General features: G+C 47.6%; 1 protein-coding gene across 7 annotated transcripts in view; it reads right to left on the bottom strand.

Annotated features, from left to right (window-relative positions):
* LOC140125984 (potassium voltage-gated channel subfamily KQT member 1-like) overlaps positions 1-18565 on the bottom strand; it is a 79664-nt gene that overhangs the window by 53707 nt on the left and 7392 nt on the right. For 3 of the 7 annotated variants that reach the window (XM_072145003.1, XM_072145008.1, XM_072145006.1), the window contains exons 1-2: positions 15760-16090; positions 12455-12933 (exon numbers count right to left, since the gene is read on the bottom strand). In XM_072145003.1, coding sequence (XP_072001104.1) covers positions 12455-12777 — 323 coding nt within the window. In that variant the 5' untranslated portion in view covers positions 12778-12933; positions 15760-16090. Of the gene's footprint in view, positions 1-12454; positions 12934-15759; positions 16092-18565 lie in introns of those variants that run through there. The other 4 variants (XM_072145005.1, XM_072145007.1, XM_072145009.1 and 1 more) reach the window with 3 other exon arrangements.

Genomic DNA, 18565 nt, shown 5'->3' with positions numbered 1-18565 from the left:
CCAAACGTGAAAAAAAAAAAAAGTTTTCCAAGCGGCAACTTCAGATGTGGGAGTCTTCCCAATAGCCGATCGTTCAGGTGGAAAGTCCTTGAGGGTCCAGACATCTATGACCTGTAGAACTACATTTATGTATGTATATGGTACATACCGTCCCCGGGGGAGATTCTACATGGGAAGACGATCCGTAATTTATCTATAAGGTTTAGGGAACACCACGGATCTGTCCTGCCATGAATTGGTTGTGTAATAGAACATGACAGGGAACATGATGGAGGGGACACAGAGGGGAGGGGGGGTATATGGATGAGGCTGGATGAGAAGCCCATGTAAGGTGGTGCCGGTTATGTAGAGTATTGATTACCGGGGGTCCCTGTAGGAGTCAGGGGTGCAGGTCTCCAGCGGCCGCCGCTCTATGGGTGCTGGGGGGGCTGATATAAGGTGGCGCCTGTCATGTAATTGATCACGGGGGTCCCTGTAGGAGTCAGAGGTGCAGGTCTCCAGCGGCCGCCCCTCTATGGGTGCTGGGGGGGGGGGGGGTAAATGGATGAGGCTGGATGAGAAGCCCATGTAAGGTGGTGCCGGTCATGTAATTGATAACTGGGGTCCCTGTTGGAGTCGGGGTGCAGGTCTCCAGCGGCCGCCGCTCTGTTGGTGCTGGGGGGGGGGGCTGATGTAAGGTGGCGCCTGTCATGTAATTGATAACTGGGGTCCCTGTAGGAGTCGGGGTGCATGTCTCCAGTGGCCGCCCCTCTATCGGTACTGGGGGGGGGGTAATATGGGCCGTGTCTGTTGGCTGGATGACAAGCCGATGTAAGGTGGTGGCGGTTATGTAGAGTATTGATTACTGGGGGTCCCTGTAGGAGTCGGGGTGCAGGTCTCCAGCGGCCGCCGCTCTATGGGTGCTGGGGGGGGGGGGGCTGATGTGAGGTGGTGCCGGTCATGTAATTGATAACCGGGGTCCCTGTAGGAGTCAGGGGTGCAGGTCTCCAGCGGCCGCCGCTCTATGGGTGCTGGGGGGGGGGGGCTGATGTGAGGTGGTGCCGGTCATGTAATTGATAACCGGGGGTCCCTGTAGGAGTCGGGGTGCAGGTCTCCAGCGGCCGCCGCTCTATGAGTGCTGGGGGGGGGGGCTGATGTAAGGTGGTGCCGGTCATGTAATTGATCACTGGGGTCCCTGTAGGAGTCGGGGTGCAGGTCTCCAGCGGCCGCCGCTCTATGGGTGCTGGGGGGGGGCTGATGTAAGGTGGTGCCGGTCATGTAATTGATCACTGGGGTCCCTGTAGGAGTCGGGGTGCAGGTCTCCGCGCTGTGTTAAGTACAGGACTCGGCCTGTCTGTGTGTAATGTTAGATTAGAACAACTGTAACCTCTAAATAAAAGATGAAGAGATCAGGACACAGCTAATCCGAGCAGCGCGGTGTCAGGGGGAGACATGTGACATGCGGCCCGTGACACGCAACCCTGACAGACGTATGACATGCCAGCGACACGCAACCCTGACCGACGTATGACATGCCAGCGACACGCGACACGCAACCCTGACAGACGTATGACATGCCAGCGACACGCGACACGCAACCCTGACAGACGTATGACATGCCAGCGACACGCAACCCTGACCGACGTATGACATGCCAGCGACACGCGACACGCAACCCTGACAGACGTATGACATGCCAGCGACACGCAACCCTGACAGACGTATGACATGCCAGCGACACGCGACACGCAACCCTGACAGACGTGTGACATGCCAGCGACACGCAACCCTGACAGACGTATGACATGCCAGCGACACGCGACACGCAACCCTGACAGACGTATGACATGCCAGCGACACGCAACCCTGACAGACGTATGACATGCCAGCGACACGCGACACGCAACCCTGACAGACGTATGACATGCCAGCGACACGCGACACGCAACCCTGACAGACATGGAAGAAGCCACACTGACAGACATGGCGGCCCAGGGAGAGGGGGAGCGACACCCAATATTATAGGATACACGAAGACTACAACCACCAACATGGCCCAAACACTGGACGTGACCATCATACAACCCTATCATACCCAATACATAGATCACTACAACCCCCATCATGACCCATACACTGGACGTGATCATCATATTCTGTTACACTATATACATAGATCACTACAACCCCCATCCTGACGCTAACACTGGACATGACCATTATCCAATCCTCTTACACTAAATAGATAGATCACTACAACCCCCATCATTAACATTATACAACCCTATCATACCCAATACATACATCACTACAACCCCCATCATGACCCAACCACAGGACGTGATCATCATACAATTCTGTTACAATATATACATAGATCACTACAACCCCCATCCTGACGCTAACACTGGACATGACCATTATCCAATCCTCTTACACTAAATAGATAGATCACTACAACCCCCATCATTAACATTATACAACCCTATCATACCCAATACATACATCACTACAACCCCCATCATGACCCAACCACAGGACGTGATCATCATACAATTCTGTTACACTATATACATAGATCACTACAACCCCCATCCTGACCCTAACACTACACGTGATCATCATACAGTCCTATCATACCCAATACATAGATCACTACAACCCCCATCATGCCCTGAACACTGGACAGTACCATAATACGATGTAGCCTAGTAATAATATAACAGTATAGTATAATACATGAGCAGGTGGAGATAATACGCTTTATTATACATATGATCCATAGAACTTGCAGCCAATGTCCTGATCTGGTAATCTCCCGCTATAATCTCTGTGCCGCCTGCCGGTGCCAGCGCCGGGTTCTTCCAGTCAGTCTGTCATCTGTAGATTTGGCCTCTAGTCTCTATATAAGTGGGGGGGTGTAAGCGGCTAATGGTTATACCAGAGGGTCCGCCATGTCGCCCTGGAGTAACCCCGTCCTTACACCAGATAGTAACCTACCTCTCATGTGCAGAGCCCAGGTACTCACAGTACTTCTCTCTCTCTGCAGGTATATAACGTGTATATACTCCTGAGCGGCAGTGTATACATATCAGACTGCACACCCCCAGACTAATGGGGGGTCTCACTCATCTATTAGCCAAGACATCCCAGTGTGTCATTCCTCTTTCCTCCCTAGGGGGTCCGTGCAGTGAACCCCTCACAGTCCCCTCCTGCCTGGGGGGAGATGGTCATAAGTGCTGCCCCCTGCTGGTGTGCGGAGGCGCAGCATAAAATCTAAATATGTTTCCATTTCAGCTCCGGGTCCTTATAGACTCACTATAAGATATAAAGGGTCAGAGAGAAGGAGTTGAAAACCGCTGACAGATAATGTATAATCCTGTGTCACTGTCTCATGTGTGACTCACAAGCTGCCGTGTAACTACAACTCCCAGCATGTCCTGATAACCACAGAAGCATAGAAGTAGCTGTTACACTACTGTCTGCATTCATTATAGAGTGAGCTCCCCCTGGTGGTGGCTGCAGGAAGTCAGAATTATAATATATATGAATAACACATGGACATAACTACTGTGACATCACTGTGTGTATTATCCCTGTACTGTGACATCACTGTGTGTATTACCCCTGTACTGTGACATCACTGTGTGTATTATCCCTGTACTGTGACATCACTGTGTGTATTATCCCTGCACTGTGACATCATTGTGTGTATTATCCCTGTACTGTGACATCACTGTGTGTATTATCCCTGTACTGTGACATCACTGCGTGTATTATCCCTGTACTGTGACATCGCTGTGTGTATTATCCCTGTACTGTGACATCGCTGTGTGTATTATCTCTGTACTGTGACATCGCTGTGTGTATTATCTCTGTACTGTGACATCGCTGTGTGTATTATCTCTGTACTGTGACATCGCTGTGTGTATTATCCCTGTACTGTGACATCACTGTGTGTATTATCCCTGTACTGTGACATCACTGTGTGTATTATCTCTGTACTGTGACATCACTGTGTGTATTATCTCTGTACTGTGACATCGCTGTGTGTATTATCCCTGTACTGTGACATCACTGTGTGTATTATCTCTGTACTGTGACATCACTGTGTGTATTATCCCAGTACTGTGACATCACTGTGTGTATTATCCCTGTACTGTGACATCACTGTGTGTATTATCTCTGTACTGTGACATCACTGTGTGTATTATCCCAGTACTGTGACATCACTGTGTGTATTATCCTGTACTGTGACATCGCTGTGTGTATTATCCCTGTCCTGTGACATCGATGTGTGTATTCTCCCTGTCCTGTGACATCACTGTGTGTATTATCCCTGTACTGTGACATAGCTGTGTGTATTATCCCTGTACTGTGACATCCCTGTGTGTATTATCCCTGTACTGTGACATCACTGTGTGTATTATCCCTGTACTGTGACATCACTGTGTGTATTATCCCTGTACTGTGACATCACTGTGTATTATCCCTGTACTGTGACATCACTGTGTGTATTATCCCTGTACTGTGACATCACTGTGTGTATTATACCTGTACTGTGACATCACTGTGTGTATTATCCCTGTACTGTGACATCGCTGTGTGTATTATCCCTGTACTGTGACATCACTGTGTGTATTATCTCTGTACTGTGACATCACTGTGTGTATTATCTCTGTACTGTGACATCACTGTGTGTATTATCTCTGTACTGTGACATCACTGTGTGTATTATCCCTGTACTGTGACATCACTGTGTGTATTATCCCTGTACTGTGACATCACTGTGTGTATTATCCCTGTACTGTGACATCACTGTGTGTATTATCCCTGTACTGTGACATCACTGTGTGTATTATCCTGTACTGTGACATCACTGTGTGTATTATCCCTGTACTGTGACATCACTGTGTGTATTATCCCTGTACTGTGACATCACTGTGTGTATTATCCCTGTACTGTGACATCACTGTGTGTATTATCTCTGTACTGTGACATCACTGTGTGTATTATCCCTGTACTGTGACATCACTGTGTGTATTATCCCTGTACTGTGACATCACTGTGTGTATTATCCCTGTACTGTGACATCACTGTGTGTATTATCTCTGTACTGTGACATCACTGTGCGTATTATCCCTGTACTGTGACATCACTGTGTGTATTATCCCTGTACTGTGACATCACTGTGTGTATTATCCTGTACTGTGACATCACTGTGTGTATTATCCCTGTACTGTGACATCACTGTGTGTATTATCCCTGTACTGTGACATCGCTGTGTGTATTATCCCTGTACTGTGACATCGCTGTGTGTATTATCCCTGTACTGTGACATCACTCTGTGTATTATCCCTGTACTGTGACATCGCTGTGTGTATTATCCCTGTACTGTGACATCACTGTGTGTATTATCTCTGTCCTGTGACATCTCTGTGTGTATTATCCCTGTAATAATAATAATAATAATTCTTTATTTATATAGCGCACACAGATTACGCAGCGCTGCACAAGCATATCAAATTGGTCCCTGTCCCCATGGGGCTCACAATCTAAACAACCTAACAGTATGTTTTGAAGTGTGGGAGGAAACCGGAGTACCCGGAGGAAACCCACGCAAACACGGAGAGAACATACAAACTCTTTGCAGATGTTGACCTGGGTGGGATTCGAACCCAGGACCCCAGTGCTGCAAGGCAGAAGTGCTACACACTCAGCCACCGTGCCGCCCTGTACTGTGACATCACTGTGTGTATTATCCCTGTACTGTGACATCTCTGTGTGTATTATCCCTGTACTGTGACATCACTGTGTGTATTATGTCTGTACTGTGACATCACTGTGTGTATTATCCCTGTACTGTGACATCACTGTGTGTATTATACCTGTACTGTGACATCACTGTGTGTATTATCCCTGTACTGTGACATCACTGTGTGTATTATGTCTGTACTGTGACATCGCTGTGTGTATTATCCCTGTACTGTGACATCACTGTGTGTATTATCCCTGTACTGTGACATCGCTGTGTGTATTATACCTGTACTGTGACATCGCTGTGTGTATTATCCCTGTACTGTGACATCACTGTGTGTATTATCCCTGTACTGTGACATCGCTGTGTGTATTATCCCTGTACTGTGACATCGCTGTGTGTATTATCCCTGTACTGTGACATCGCTGTGTGTATTATCCCTGTACTGTGACATCACTGTGTGTATTATCCCTGTACTGTGACATCGCTGTGTGTATTATCCCTGTACTGTGACATCACTGTGTGTATTATCCCCTGTACTGTGACATCACTGTGTGTATTATCCCTGTACTGTGACATCACTGTGTGTATTATCCCTGTACTGTGACATCACTGTGTGTATTATCCCTGTACTGTGACATCGCTGTGTGTATTATCCCTGTACTGTGACATCACTGTGTGTATTACCTCTGTACTGTGACATCACTGTGTGTATTATCCCTGTACTGTGACATCACTGTGTGTATTCTCCCTGTACTGTGACATCGCTCTGTGTATTATCCCTGTACTGTGACATCACTGTGTGTATTATCTCTGTACTGTGACATCACTGTGTGTATTATCCCTGTACTGTGACATCACTGTGTGTATTATCCCTGTACTGTGACATCACTGTGTGTATTATCCCTGTACTGTGACATCGCTGTGTGTATTATCCCTGTACTGTGACATCACTGTGTGTATTATCCCTGTACTGTGACATCACTGTGTGTATTACCTCTGTACTGTGACATCACTGTGTGTATTATCCCTGTACTGTGACATCACTGTGTGTATTATCCCTGTGCTGTGACATCGCTCTGTGTATTATCCCTGTACTGTGACATCCCTGTGTGTATTATCCCTGTACTGTGACATCACTGTGTGTATTACCCTGTACTGTGACATCACTGTGTGTATTATCTCTGTACTGTGACATCACTGTGTGTATTATCCCTGTACTGTGACATCACTGTGTGTATTATCCCTGTACTGTGACATCACTGTGTGTATTATCCCTGTACTGTGACATCACTGTGTGTATTATCCCTGTACTGTGACATCACTGTGTGTATTATCCCTGTACTGTGACATCGCTGTGTGTATTATCCTGTACTGTGACATCACTGTGTGTATTATCTCTGTACTGTGACATCACTGTGTGTATTATCCCTGTACTGTGACATCACTGTGTGTATTATCCCTGTCCTGTGACATCACTGTGTGTATTATCCCTGTCCTGTGACATCACTGTGTGTATTATCCCTGTACTGTGACATCACTGTGTGTATTATCCCTGTGCTGTGACATCACTGTGTGTATTATCTCTGTACTGTGACATCACTGTGTGTATTATCTCTGTGCTGTGACATCACTGTGTGTATTATCCCTGTGCTGTGACATCACTGTGTGTATTATCCCTGTACTGTGACATCACTGTGTGTATTATGTCTGTACTGTGACATCACTGTGTGTATTATCCCTGTACTGTGACATCACTATGTGTATTATCCCTGTACTGTGACATCACTGTGTGTATTATCTCTGTACTGTGACATCGCTGTGTGTATTATCCCTGTACTGTGACATCACTGTGTGTATTATCCCTGTACTGTGACATCACTGTGTGTATTATCCCTGTACTGTGACATCGCTGTGTGTATTATCCCTGTACTGTGACATCACTGTGTGTATTATCCCTGTACTGTGACATCGCTGTGTGTATTATCCCTGTACTGTGACATCACTGTGTGTATTATCCCTGTACTGTGACATCACTCTGTGTAATATCCCTGTGCTGTGACATCGCTGTGTGTATTATCCTGTACTGTGACATCACTGTGTGTATTATCCCTGTACTGTGACATCGCTGTGTGTATTATCCTGTACTGTGACATCACTGTGTGTATTATCCCTGTACTGTGACATCACTGTGTGTATTATCCCTGTACTGTGACATCACTGTGTGTATTATCCCTGTGCTGTGACATCCCTGTGTGTATTATCCCTGTACTGTGACATCACTGTGTGTATTACCCTGTACTGTGACATCACTGTGTGTATTATCTCTGTACTGTGACATCACTGTGTGTATTATCCCTGTACTGTGACATCACTGTGTGTATTATCCCTGTGCTGTGACATCCCTGTGTGTATTATCCCTGTACTGTGACATCACTGTGTGTATTACCCTGTACTGTGACATCACTGTGTGTATTATCTCTGTACTGTGACATCACTGTGTGTATTATCCCTGTACTGTGACATCACTGTGTGTATTATACCTGTACTGTGACATCACTGTGTGTATTATCCCTGTACTGTGACATCGCTGTGTGTATTATCCCTGTACTGTGACATCACTGTGTGTATTATCTCTGTACTGTGACATCACTGTGTGTATTATCCCTGTACTGTGACATCACTGTGTGTATTATCTCTGTACTGTGACATCACTGTGTGTATTATCTCTGTACTGTGACATCACTGTGTGTATTATCCCTGTACTGTGACATCACTGTGTGTATTATCCCTGTACTGTGACATCACTGTGTGTATTATCCCTGTACTGTGACATCACTGTGTGTATTATCCTGTACTGTGACATCACTGTGTGTATTATCCCTGTACTGTGACATCACTGTGTGTATTATCCCTGTACTGTGACATCGCTGTGTGTATTATCCCTGTACTGTGACATCGCTGTGTGTATTATCCCTGTACTGTGACATCACTGTGTGTATTATCTCTGTCCTGTGACATCGCTGTGTGTATTATCCCTGTAATAATAATAATAATAATTCTTTATTTATATAGCGCACACAGATTACGCAGCGCTGCACAAGCATATCAAATTGGTCCCTGTCCCCATGGGGCTCACAATCTAAACAACCTAACAGTATGTTTTGAAGTGTGGGAGGAAACCGGAGTACCCGGAGGAAACCCACGCAAACACGGAGAGAACATACAAACTCTTTGCAGATGTTGACCTGGGTGGGATTCGAACCCAGGACCCCAGTGCTGCAAGGCAGAAGTGCTACACACTCAGCCACCGTGCCGCCCTGTACTGTGACATCACTGTGTGTATTATCCCTGTACTGTGACATCTCTGTGTGTATTATCCCTGTACTGTGACATCACTGTGTGTATTATGTCTGTACTGTGACATCGCTGTGTGTATTATCCCTGTACTGTGACATCGCTGTGTGTATTATACCTGTACTGTGACATCACTGTGTGTATTATCCCTGTACTGTGACATCACTGTGTGTATTATGTCTGTACTGTGACATCGCTGTGTGTATTATCCCTGTACTGTGACATCACTGTGTGTATTATCCCTGTACTGTGACATCACTGTGTGTATTATCCATGTACTGTGACATCACTGTGTGTATTATCCCTGTACTGTGACATCACTGTGTGTATTATCCCTGTACTGTGACATCACTGTATGTATTATCCCTGTACTGTGACATCACTGTGTGTATTATCCCTGTACTGTGACATCGCTGTGTGTATTATCCCTGTACTGTGACATCGCTGTGTGTATTATACCTGTACTGTGACATCGCTGTGTGTATTATCCCTGTACTGTGACATCACTGTGTGTATTATCCCTGTACTGTGACATCACTGTGTGTATTATCCCTGTACTGTGACATCGCTGTGTGTATTATCCCTGTACTGTGACATCGCTGTGTGTATTATCCCTGTACTGTGACATCGCTGTGTGTATTATCCCTGTACTGTGACATCGCTGTGTGTATTATCCCTGTACTGTGACATCACTGTGTGTATTATCCCCTGTACTGTGACATCACTGTGTGTATTATCCCTGTACTGTGACATCACTGTGTGTATTATCCCTGTACTGTGACATCACTGTGTGTATTATCCCTGTACTGTGACATCGCTGTGTGTATTATCCCTGTACTGTGACATCACTGTGTGTATTACCTCTGTACTGTGACATCACTGTGTGTATTATCCCTGTACTGTGACATCACTGTGTGTATTCTCCCTGTACTGTGACATCGCTCTGTGTATTATCCCTGTACTGTGACATCACTGTGTGTATTATCCCTGTACTGTGACATCACTGTGTGTATTATCCCTGTACTGTGACATCACTGTGTGTATTATCCCTGTACTGTGACATCACTGTGTGTATTATCCCTGTACTGTGACATCGCTGTGTGTATTATCCCTGTACTGTGACATCACTGTGTGTATTATCCCTGTACTGTGACATCACTGTGTGTATTACCTCTGTACTGTGACATCACTGTGTGTATTATCCCTGTACTGTGACATCACTGTGTGTATTATCCCTGTGCTGTGACATCGCTCTGTGTATTATCCCTGTACTGTGACATCCCTGTGTGTATTATCCCTGTACTGTGACATCACTGTGTGTATTACCCTGTACTGTGACATCACTGTGTGTATTATCTCTGTACTGTGACATCACTGTGTGTATTATCCCTGTACTGTGACATCACTGTGTGTATTATCCCTGTACTGTGACATCACTGTGTGTATTATCCCTGTACTGTGACATCACTGTGTGTATTATCCCTGTACTGTGACATCACTGTGTGTATTATCCCTGTACTGTGACATCGCTGTGTGTATTATCCCTGTACTGTGACATCACTGTGTGTATTATCCCTGTACTGTGACATCACTCTGTGTAATATCCCTGTGCTGTGACATCGCTGTGTGTATTATCCTGTACTGTGACATCACTGTGTGTATTATCCCTGTGCTGTGACATCGCTGTGTGTATTATCCTGTACTGTGACATCACTGTGTGTATTATCCCTGTACTGTGACATCGCTGTGTGTATTATCCTGTACTGTGACATCACTGTGTGTATTATCCCTGTACTGTGACATCACTGTGTGTATTATCCCTGTACTGTGACATCACTGTGTGTATTATCCCTGTGCTGTGACATCCCTGTGTGTATTATCCCTGTACTGTGACATCACTGTGTGTATTACCCTGTACTGTGACATCACTGTGTGTATTATCTCTGTACTGTGACATCACTGTGTGTATTATCCCTGTACTGTGACATCACTGTGTGTATTATCCCTGTGCTGTGACATCCCTGTGTGTATTATCTCTGTACTGTGACATCACTGTGTGTATTATCCCTGTACTGTGACATCACTGCGTGTATTATCCCTGTACTGTGACATCACTGTGTGTATTAATCTGTACTGTGACATCACTGTGTGTATTATCTCTGTACTGTGACATCACTGTGTGTATTATCCCTGTACTGTGACATCACTGTGTGTATTATCCCTGTACTGTGACATCACTGTGTGTATTATCCCTGTACTGTGACATCACTGTGTGTATTCTCCCTGTACTATGACATCACTGTGTGTATTATCCCTGTACTGTGACATCACTGTGTGTATTATCTCTGTACTGTGACATCACTGTGTGTATTATCCTGTACTGTGACAATGATGAGGTATACCCCCGGTGTAGCAGGGCTGGGTGGGCGCGTTGGTCGGTCAGACAGATGCCGGGTGGAGCTGATAATATTCTCCGCAGCACATCGCGAGGATAAATCTGCAGATTATCCCGGCCACTCACTGCAACATCTGCAGCTCTGACACTGCTTATCCACACGCCGGGGATTATGTGATCCCTCTGTCCTCGAAAGAGAGGCCAATCCCAAAACTTGGCAAGACGACACCTCAAAATCCTGGATGGAGGGACGGACCACCCCACCCCGGGGGGGCAGGGGGCGCAGGAGTCAGGGAAATGCTGCGGAGACCTTTAAAAAATCTTCCACGTTCTTTGAAGTTGGGTCAAAAGATGTCAAAAGTGGGGAGCGACTACATACGAGTGGGGATCCCCCAAAACTAAATTTAAGGGGGCACGAAGAATCATCCCAGCGATGACCATTCCCCTCTGTCCTCATCAGATTCGGAATATTTGTGACCTTTAGGGTCGTTATCCTCAGGTCCGATCTGGGGGGGTCTCAACTCTCAGAACCCCCCGCTGATAACATGGCCCGACCCACACTGGAGACATAGTAGCAGATTATTATTAGACCATGAGATATTTGTGATATTTTGGGGGGGATTTTTATGTCTTGTATTACATAATAGTGACAGCGCCCGAAGCGGCTGATAACAGAGGACAATAGATAGCGGAAAATGGAGGATTCATGGATTTGATGTCCTGTATCGCCGCTATCCGTAGATGTTCAGGCTGCTCTATGATGTCCGCTATGGGTAGAGGTGGTAGAGATGTAGCAGGGCTGATTACTACCTGGGCGCGTTGTGCCAAGTGATAAACTCAGCTCTGCTACATCTGGCAGAAAAAAAAATTAAAACTTTCCATTAATGTACATGACAAACCCAGCTCTGCTATGCTGATCAGATAGATGCCCAGGTGGGTGCCCGCAGGGGCAGGTAAGTACTCACACGCTGAAGTGATAGATGAAGCAGCGCCATCCGCTGGGTCGCTCCAGGAAGTTGTAGATGTCGCCCTGCATGCTGGTGCGGGTCAGGTAGTGGCGGTAGAAGCACTTGGGCGAGTATTCGGCATGGGTGTCCTTGGAGCCCCCGGCCGGGCTGCTCACCTGCAGCGTGGGGTCCTGGGCAGAGCAGGGGGTCCCGGAGCCATTGTTTAAGGGGGGGTCTGCGCTGAGGGCCACGGATGAGTAATGCATGGGGTCCGGAGCAGGGGGGGCTGTGTAGCGGCTGTAGAGGGGGAGCCCCCTGCACTCCCCCGAATTGCACGACATGCCGCAGACTGCCAGTGATCAATATTTCACATCCTCAGGGCCGGTGTTAGATTGCAAGCTCCCGCGGGACCTGATCCCTCTTATCAGAGTACTGCGCAGACAGGATCACAGCCGTGTCACCCGCTGTCACCTGCCGTCACCCGCTGTCACTCATAGCTGCGGAACAAGGAGAACAACACGAGGTCACGGAGTGCCAGCTCTGCGCAAATCCATTCACATTCACTGACAGCAAGCAGAGCTCCTGAAATGAAAAGCCCTTATCTGCATCCAAAGATGGGGCTTTGTTACACTTGGATCCAGTGTAAACAAAGCTCTGATACATTCTGTCTGCACCGATACATTGTAGCAAATGGTGACAACTGATACGTAGCATTGTTTAGTCTGGGTACAAGTGTAACGAACCCGCTGCTGTGAGAAATATGAGGCCTGAACGTCTTCTTCTGAGGCTTTGTTAGTAAAGAGAATTTTATGCTATTGATGCACACCATTGTTTAGACTGGATGCAATTGTAACAAACCCGCTGCTGTGAGAAGTACGAAGCCTCAACCTCTTCTTCTGAGGGTTTGTTACACTTGTATCCAGTTTAAACAATGCATCCAATACATTCTGTCTACACTGATACATTGTAGCAAATTATGAGAACTCTAGAGACTCATGCTGCTGATGCTTAGCATTGTTTAAAGGTAATGTAACAAACCCTCAGAAGAAGATGCTGAGGACTCATGTTTCTCACAGCTGGGGGTTTGTTACATTTGCATCCGGTCTAAACAAAGCTCTGTTACATTGTAGCAAACTGGAAAGGCTCTAGAGAATCTTGTGCTACTGATGCGTAGTATTGATTAGACTGGATACAAGTGAACAAGAGGGTGAGGCCTCATACTTCTCACAGCAGAGGGTTTGTTACAATTGCATCCAGCCTAAATGATGCTGCGCATCAGTAGCATAAGATTCTCTTTAGACCTCATAGCTTGCTACAATGTATCAGGGCAGATAGAATGTATCAGAGCATTGCTTAGACTGGAGGCAAGTGTAACAAACCCACTGCTTGAAAACGTCTTCTTCTGAGGGTTTGTTACACTTGCGTCCAGTCTAAGCAATGCTCTGATACATTCTATCTGCACTGATACATTGTAGCAAGCTATGAGGTCTAAAGAGAATCTTATGCTACTGATGCGCAGCATCATTTAGACTGAATGCAATTGTAACAAACCCTCTGCTGTGAGAACCTCTTCTTCTGAGTGTCTGTTACACTTGTATCCAGCATAAACAATTCTCTGATATGTTCTGTCTGCACTGATACATTGTAGCAAACACAGAGATTCTGAGTATGTATTGTCTAGACTAAATGCAAGTGCAACAAACTCTCTGCTGCGTGAAGTTAACCAGAATGTTTCAATTCACTGACAGGTAGCAGAGGTACGTCCTAGCAGCCAGTTTGGTTGTGTTTCATCTGCAGAACATTGCACCTTGAAGTCAACAATGTCATGAGGTTAAACACAGGCAGGCGATTGGACCCAGCTCTGCAGAACATTGCACCACATGTACAGCTGCTTATACGTAAGGGTCTGCAGAATATTGCACCACTGTAAACCCTCCTGCCTACACAGGGACAGGGGGTGCCCTGCACTTTCCTAATTAGGATGGAGGGGGGGGCACTATTTTACTTTGAAGAAGACCCCCCCCCCTGCTGCAGAAGATTGCACCAATACTCCTTCACCACCCCATCAATGCAGAACATTGCACCACATATCAATGACATCTGCATACACGTCCACTATACACACAGAATGTATTCTCTGCAGAACGTCGCATCATATATTTTAGGCCATTTATAGCTATAGACTACAATGTATGCAGATGATTTCACCAATTTTCCACCACTACCTCATCAAAGCTCTGCAGAACATTGCACCATACTACCATAGACAACCCCATCTGCTCCCCTAGCCCACTGTACACCACCTAACCCCTAAACACTCTGCAGAACATTGCACCATACTACCATAGACAACCCCATCTGCTCCCCTAGCCCACTGTACACCACCTAACCCCTAAAAGCTCTGCAGAACATTGCACCATACTACCATTGACAACCCCATCTGCTCCCCTAGCCCACTGTACACCACCTAACCCCTAAAAGCTCTGCAGAACATTGCACCATACTACCATTGACAACCCCATCTGCTCCCCTAGCCCACTGTACACCACCTAACCCCTAAAAGCTCTGCAGAACATTGCACCATACTACCATTGACAACCCCATCTGCTCCCCTAGCCCACTGTACACCACCTAACCCCTAAAAGCTCTGCAGAACATTGCACCATACTACCATAGACAACCCCATCTGCTCCCCTAGCCCACTGTACACCACCTAACCCCTAAACGCTCTGCAGAACATTGCACCATACTACCATAGACAACCCCATCTGCTCCCTTAGCCCACTGTACACCACCTAACCCCTAAACGCTCTGCAGGACATTGCACCATACTACCATAGACAACCCCATCTGCTCCCTTAGCCCACTGTACAATAACTAACCCCTAAACGCTCTGCAGGACATCGCACCGTATACTATACACAACTCTCAGCTACATGGGACCCCCTTCCCCTTGTAAAGAGATCATTGCACCAATACTCCAGAGGGGTTCTGCAGAACATTGCACTAATCTATTAAATATAATTAGTGACACCCTGCGGAGAGCCCTTCCTCTGCCCCTCACTGTCCGCAGACTATCCCATCGATTCTCTGCAGATCATTACACCACATATAAACTAACCTATACATGCGCTGCAGAACATTGCACTATACGTACAATTGAACTTTTTGGAATAGAAAAGCTGCACCGTAACATCCTACGCAGCAGATTGCACCAATTCCCCAAGGCTACCCCATAGATGCTCTGCAGAACATTGCACTAGACATTTATTACTTCCTGGGACCCCCCATGCGGTCTCTGCAGAGCATCGCTCTGTGGTTACCTGCAGTTGTGCGCTGCCCGGTGGCTGATCCATCAGTCGTGGCACCTGGAGTGTGGGCTCCCTGCTCCTGGCTGTGTCCCCTCCCCTCGCTCAGTCACTCCCCGTCCGTCCTGCCACCACCTGGGCATCCATTGTCTGGCTGTGAGGAGGGAGTGGTACCCCCAGGTCCTGGCGAACCACAAGTCCCAGCAATGCCAGGGGATACCAGGGCTGCACTTCCACTATGCAATCTTTATCTCTTCTGCAGAGTATTGCACCTGTGCAGAGCATCACAACCTATGGTCACTCCAGCTGAGCCCGTGGGTGGCCGGGAAGTACTTACCTGGGTGCCAGGCTGTGGTGGGCAGAGATCATACATGACAACCCCCCTACATGCAGCAGGGGGGATTAGTGAAAGGTCACATGGAGATTAGGGGGAGGTGATGATCTGCAGAACATCTGCAAACACCAGGCGGATCCAGGGTGACACCGGCCAGAACCCCGGGGGGCACCAGGGGAAGAACAGGGGTCGCCCATCATGCCAGTCACATCTACATACAATACTGAGCCCCTCACACTGATCATAATTTATACTCCAATCCCATCCAAAGCTGCATTCAACAATCTTCTGCTCTCTCTAAAGCTGCAGGACCTGTGGCCCTCCTGGTTCTGTTCTGCATATAGAGGTCCCAGGAGGTCCAGTAGCAGTTGTATGCTCCATCTCTGTGGTGGTATCCTGCTATACATTCATAGAGGTGCAAGAAACAGCGCCCCCTGTCTGTAGGCTGTGTCTGGCATTGTGGCTCCACTGAACTGAATAGAGAGAAGATGCAATACCACACATGACCTGCTGACCAGAGTGGCGCTGTGTGTTTTAGGGGCTAAAGTTCAATACCACATACAACCTATGTGCAGGGGGGCGCTCTGCTACATATGGACTAAGACCCGTGGGTATCTGGGGCGCTGTATTTGAAGGGCTTTGTCTGTAGCCCTCCCCTCCGTGCTATAGGGATAGGATGCAATACTCCACACAACCTGTAGACAGGTGGGGCGCTGTTTTAGATTCTAAATGAGTTATCAACCCCCACCTCCACTATATAGGAGCTAAGAAGTAATACCACACACAAACGTTGGACGTGGGAGGGCATTGATTTTGGACTAATCCCCCCATCTGCTCCATAAGGGCTGAACTGCAATACCACACACAGCCTGCAGACAGGTGAGGCACTGTTTTTGGTCCTGACTCAGTTATCAGTTAGATAACTGTGGACATAAGATTACGCTCTATAGAGGATGAGTTGCTATACCATACACCAACTATGGAAAGTTTGGGGTTTTAATTGAGTTATTATACTGAGCTATATTATAGCTTCTGCTATATAGGGGCTGAGTTGCAATACTCCACATGACCTATGTACAGGGGGGACGCTGTTTTATGTTCTGCTTGAGTGATAAGGCCACCCTCATGCTCTATAGGGGCTCAGATGCAATACCCCACATGACCTATGTACAGGGGGGGGCGCTGTTTATGGATCTGATTGGGTTATAGGACCCCCCTCTCATAGGTGTCAGGCTGGACAGCAATCTTCCCCTCTGCTGACACCTAGTGGCCATTATGGTAACTGCAGCAGTGAATGATTTTGGTGTAAGTTACCCCATTCTCAGTGTGGTGGCTGCTGCAGAGGTCAGCGATGGATTCTCCGGCTGTAACCATGAGCCGGCCGGCGTACAGCGAGCACCCCGGGGGGAACCTGAACCCCTGCGCCGGGTGTAATTAGTCGTGGGCCCTGGGGACGGCGGTGTCATTGTGCGCGGGCGGATCAGGTGTCTGCTCCCGGGGCACGGATATTATATGAAATTCCTCTGTCACCCGAGGCCTCACTCAATTACTCTAAGTGTCCTGTCATTGTGTTACGTGTGGGCACAGGGCGGGCAGGGGGGGCACCTGTGCCCTGCAGATGTGTCACCACTCTATGACTATGGATCCTACTCCAGTCACAGCCAAAGCTGCAACCAAAGAGCACGTCCCCACTGTGGAGCTGAGATCCTATGGATGTTACTCCAGTCACAGCCAAAGCTGCAGCCAAAGAGCACGTCCCCACTGCTGAGCTGAGATCCTATGGATCCTATTCCAGTCACAGCCAAAGCTGCAAGCAAAGAGCACGTCTCCACTGTGGAGCTGAGATCCTATGGATCCTACTCCAGTCACAGCCAAAGCTGCAAGCAAAGAGCACGTCTCCACTGTGGAGCTGAGATCCTATGGATCATACTCCAGTCACAGCCAAAGCTGCAGCCAAAGAGCACGTCCCCACTGCTGAGCTGAGATCCTATGGATGTTACTCCAGTCACAGCCAAAGCTGCATCCAAAGAGCACGTCCCCACCGTGGAGCTGAGATCCTATGGATCCTACTCCAGTCACAACCAAAGCTGCAACCAAAGAGCACGTCCCCACCGTGGAGCTGAGATCCTATGGATGTTACTCCAGTCACAGCCAAAGCTGCAGCCAAAGAGCACGTCCCCACTGCTGAGCTGAGATCCTATGGATGTTACTCCAGTCACAGCCAAAGCTGCATCCAAAGAGCACGTCCCCACTGTGGAGCTGAGATCCTATGGGTCTTACTCCAGTCACAGCCAAAGCTGCAGCCAAAGAGCACGTCCCCACTGTGGAGCTGAGATCCTATGGGTCTTACTCCAGTCACAGCCAAAGCTGCAGCCAAAGAGCATGTCCCCACTGTGGAGCTGAGATCCTATGGATCCTACTCCAGTCACAGCCAAAGCTGCAACCAAAGAGCACGTCCCCACTGTGGAGCTGAGATCCTATGGATCT

The sequence above is a fragment of the Engystomops pustulosus genome, chromosome 4 (assembly GCF_040894005.1).
Source record: "Engystomops pustulosus chromosome 4, aEngPut4.maternal, whole genome shotgun sequence".
In the NCBI taxonomy this organism is placed as follows: domain Eukaryota; kingdom Metazoa; phylum Chordata; class Amphibia; order Anura; family Leptodactylidae; genus Engystomops; species Engystomops pustulosus.
Note: the sequence above shows the minus strand (reverse complement) of the source record. Positions and strands in the feature narration are given on the sequence as shown.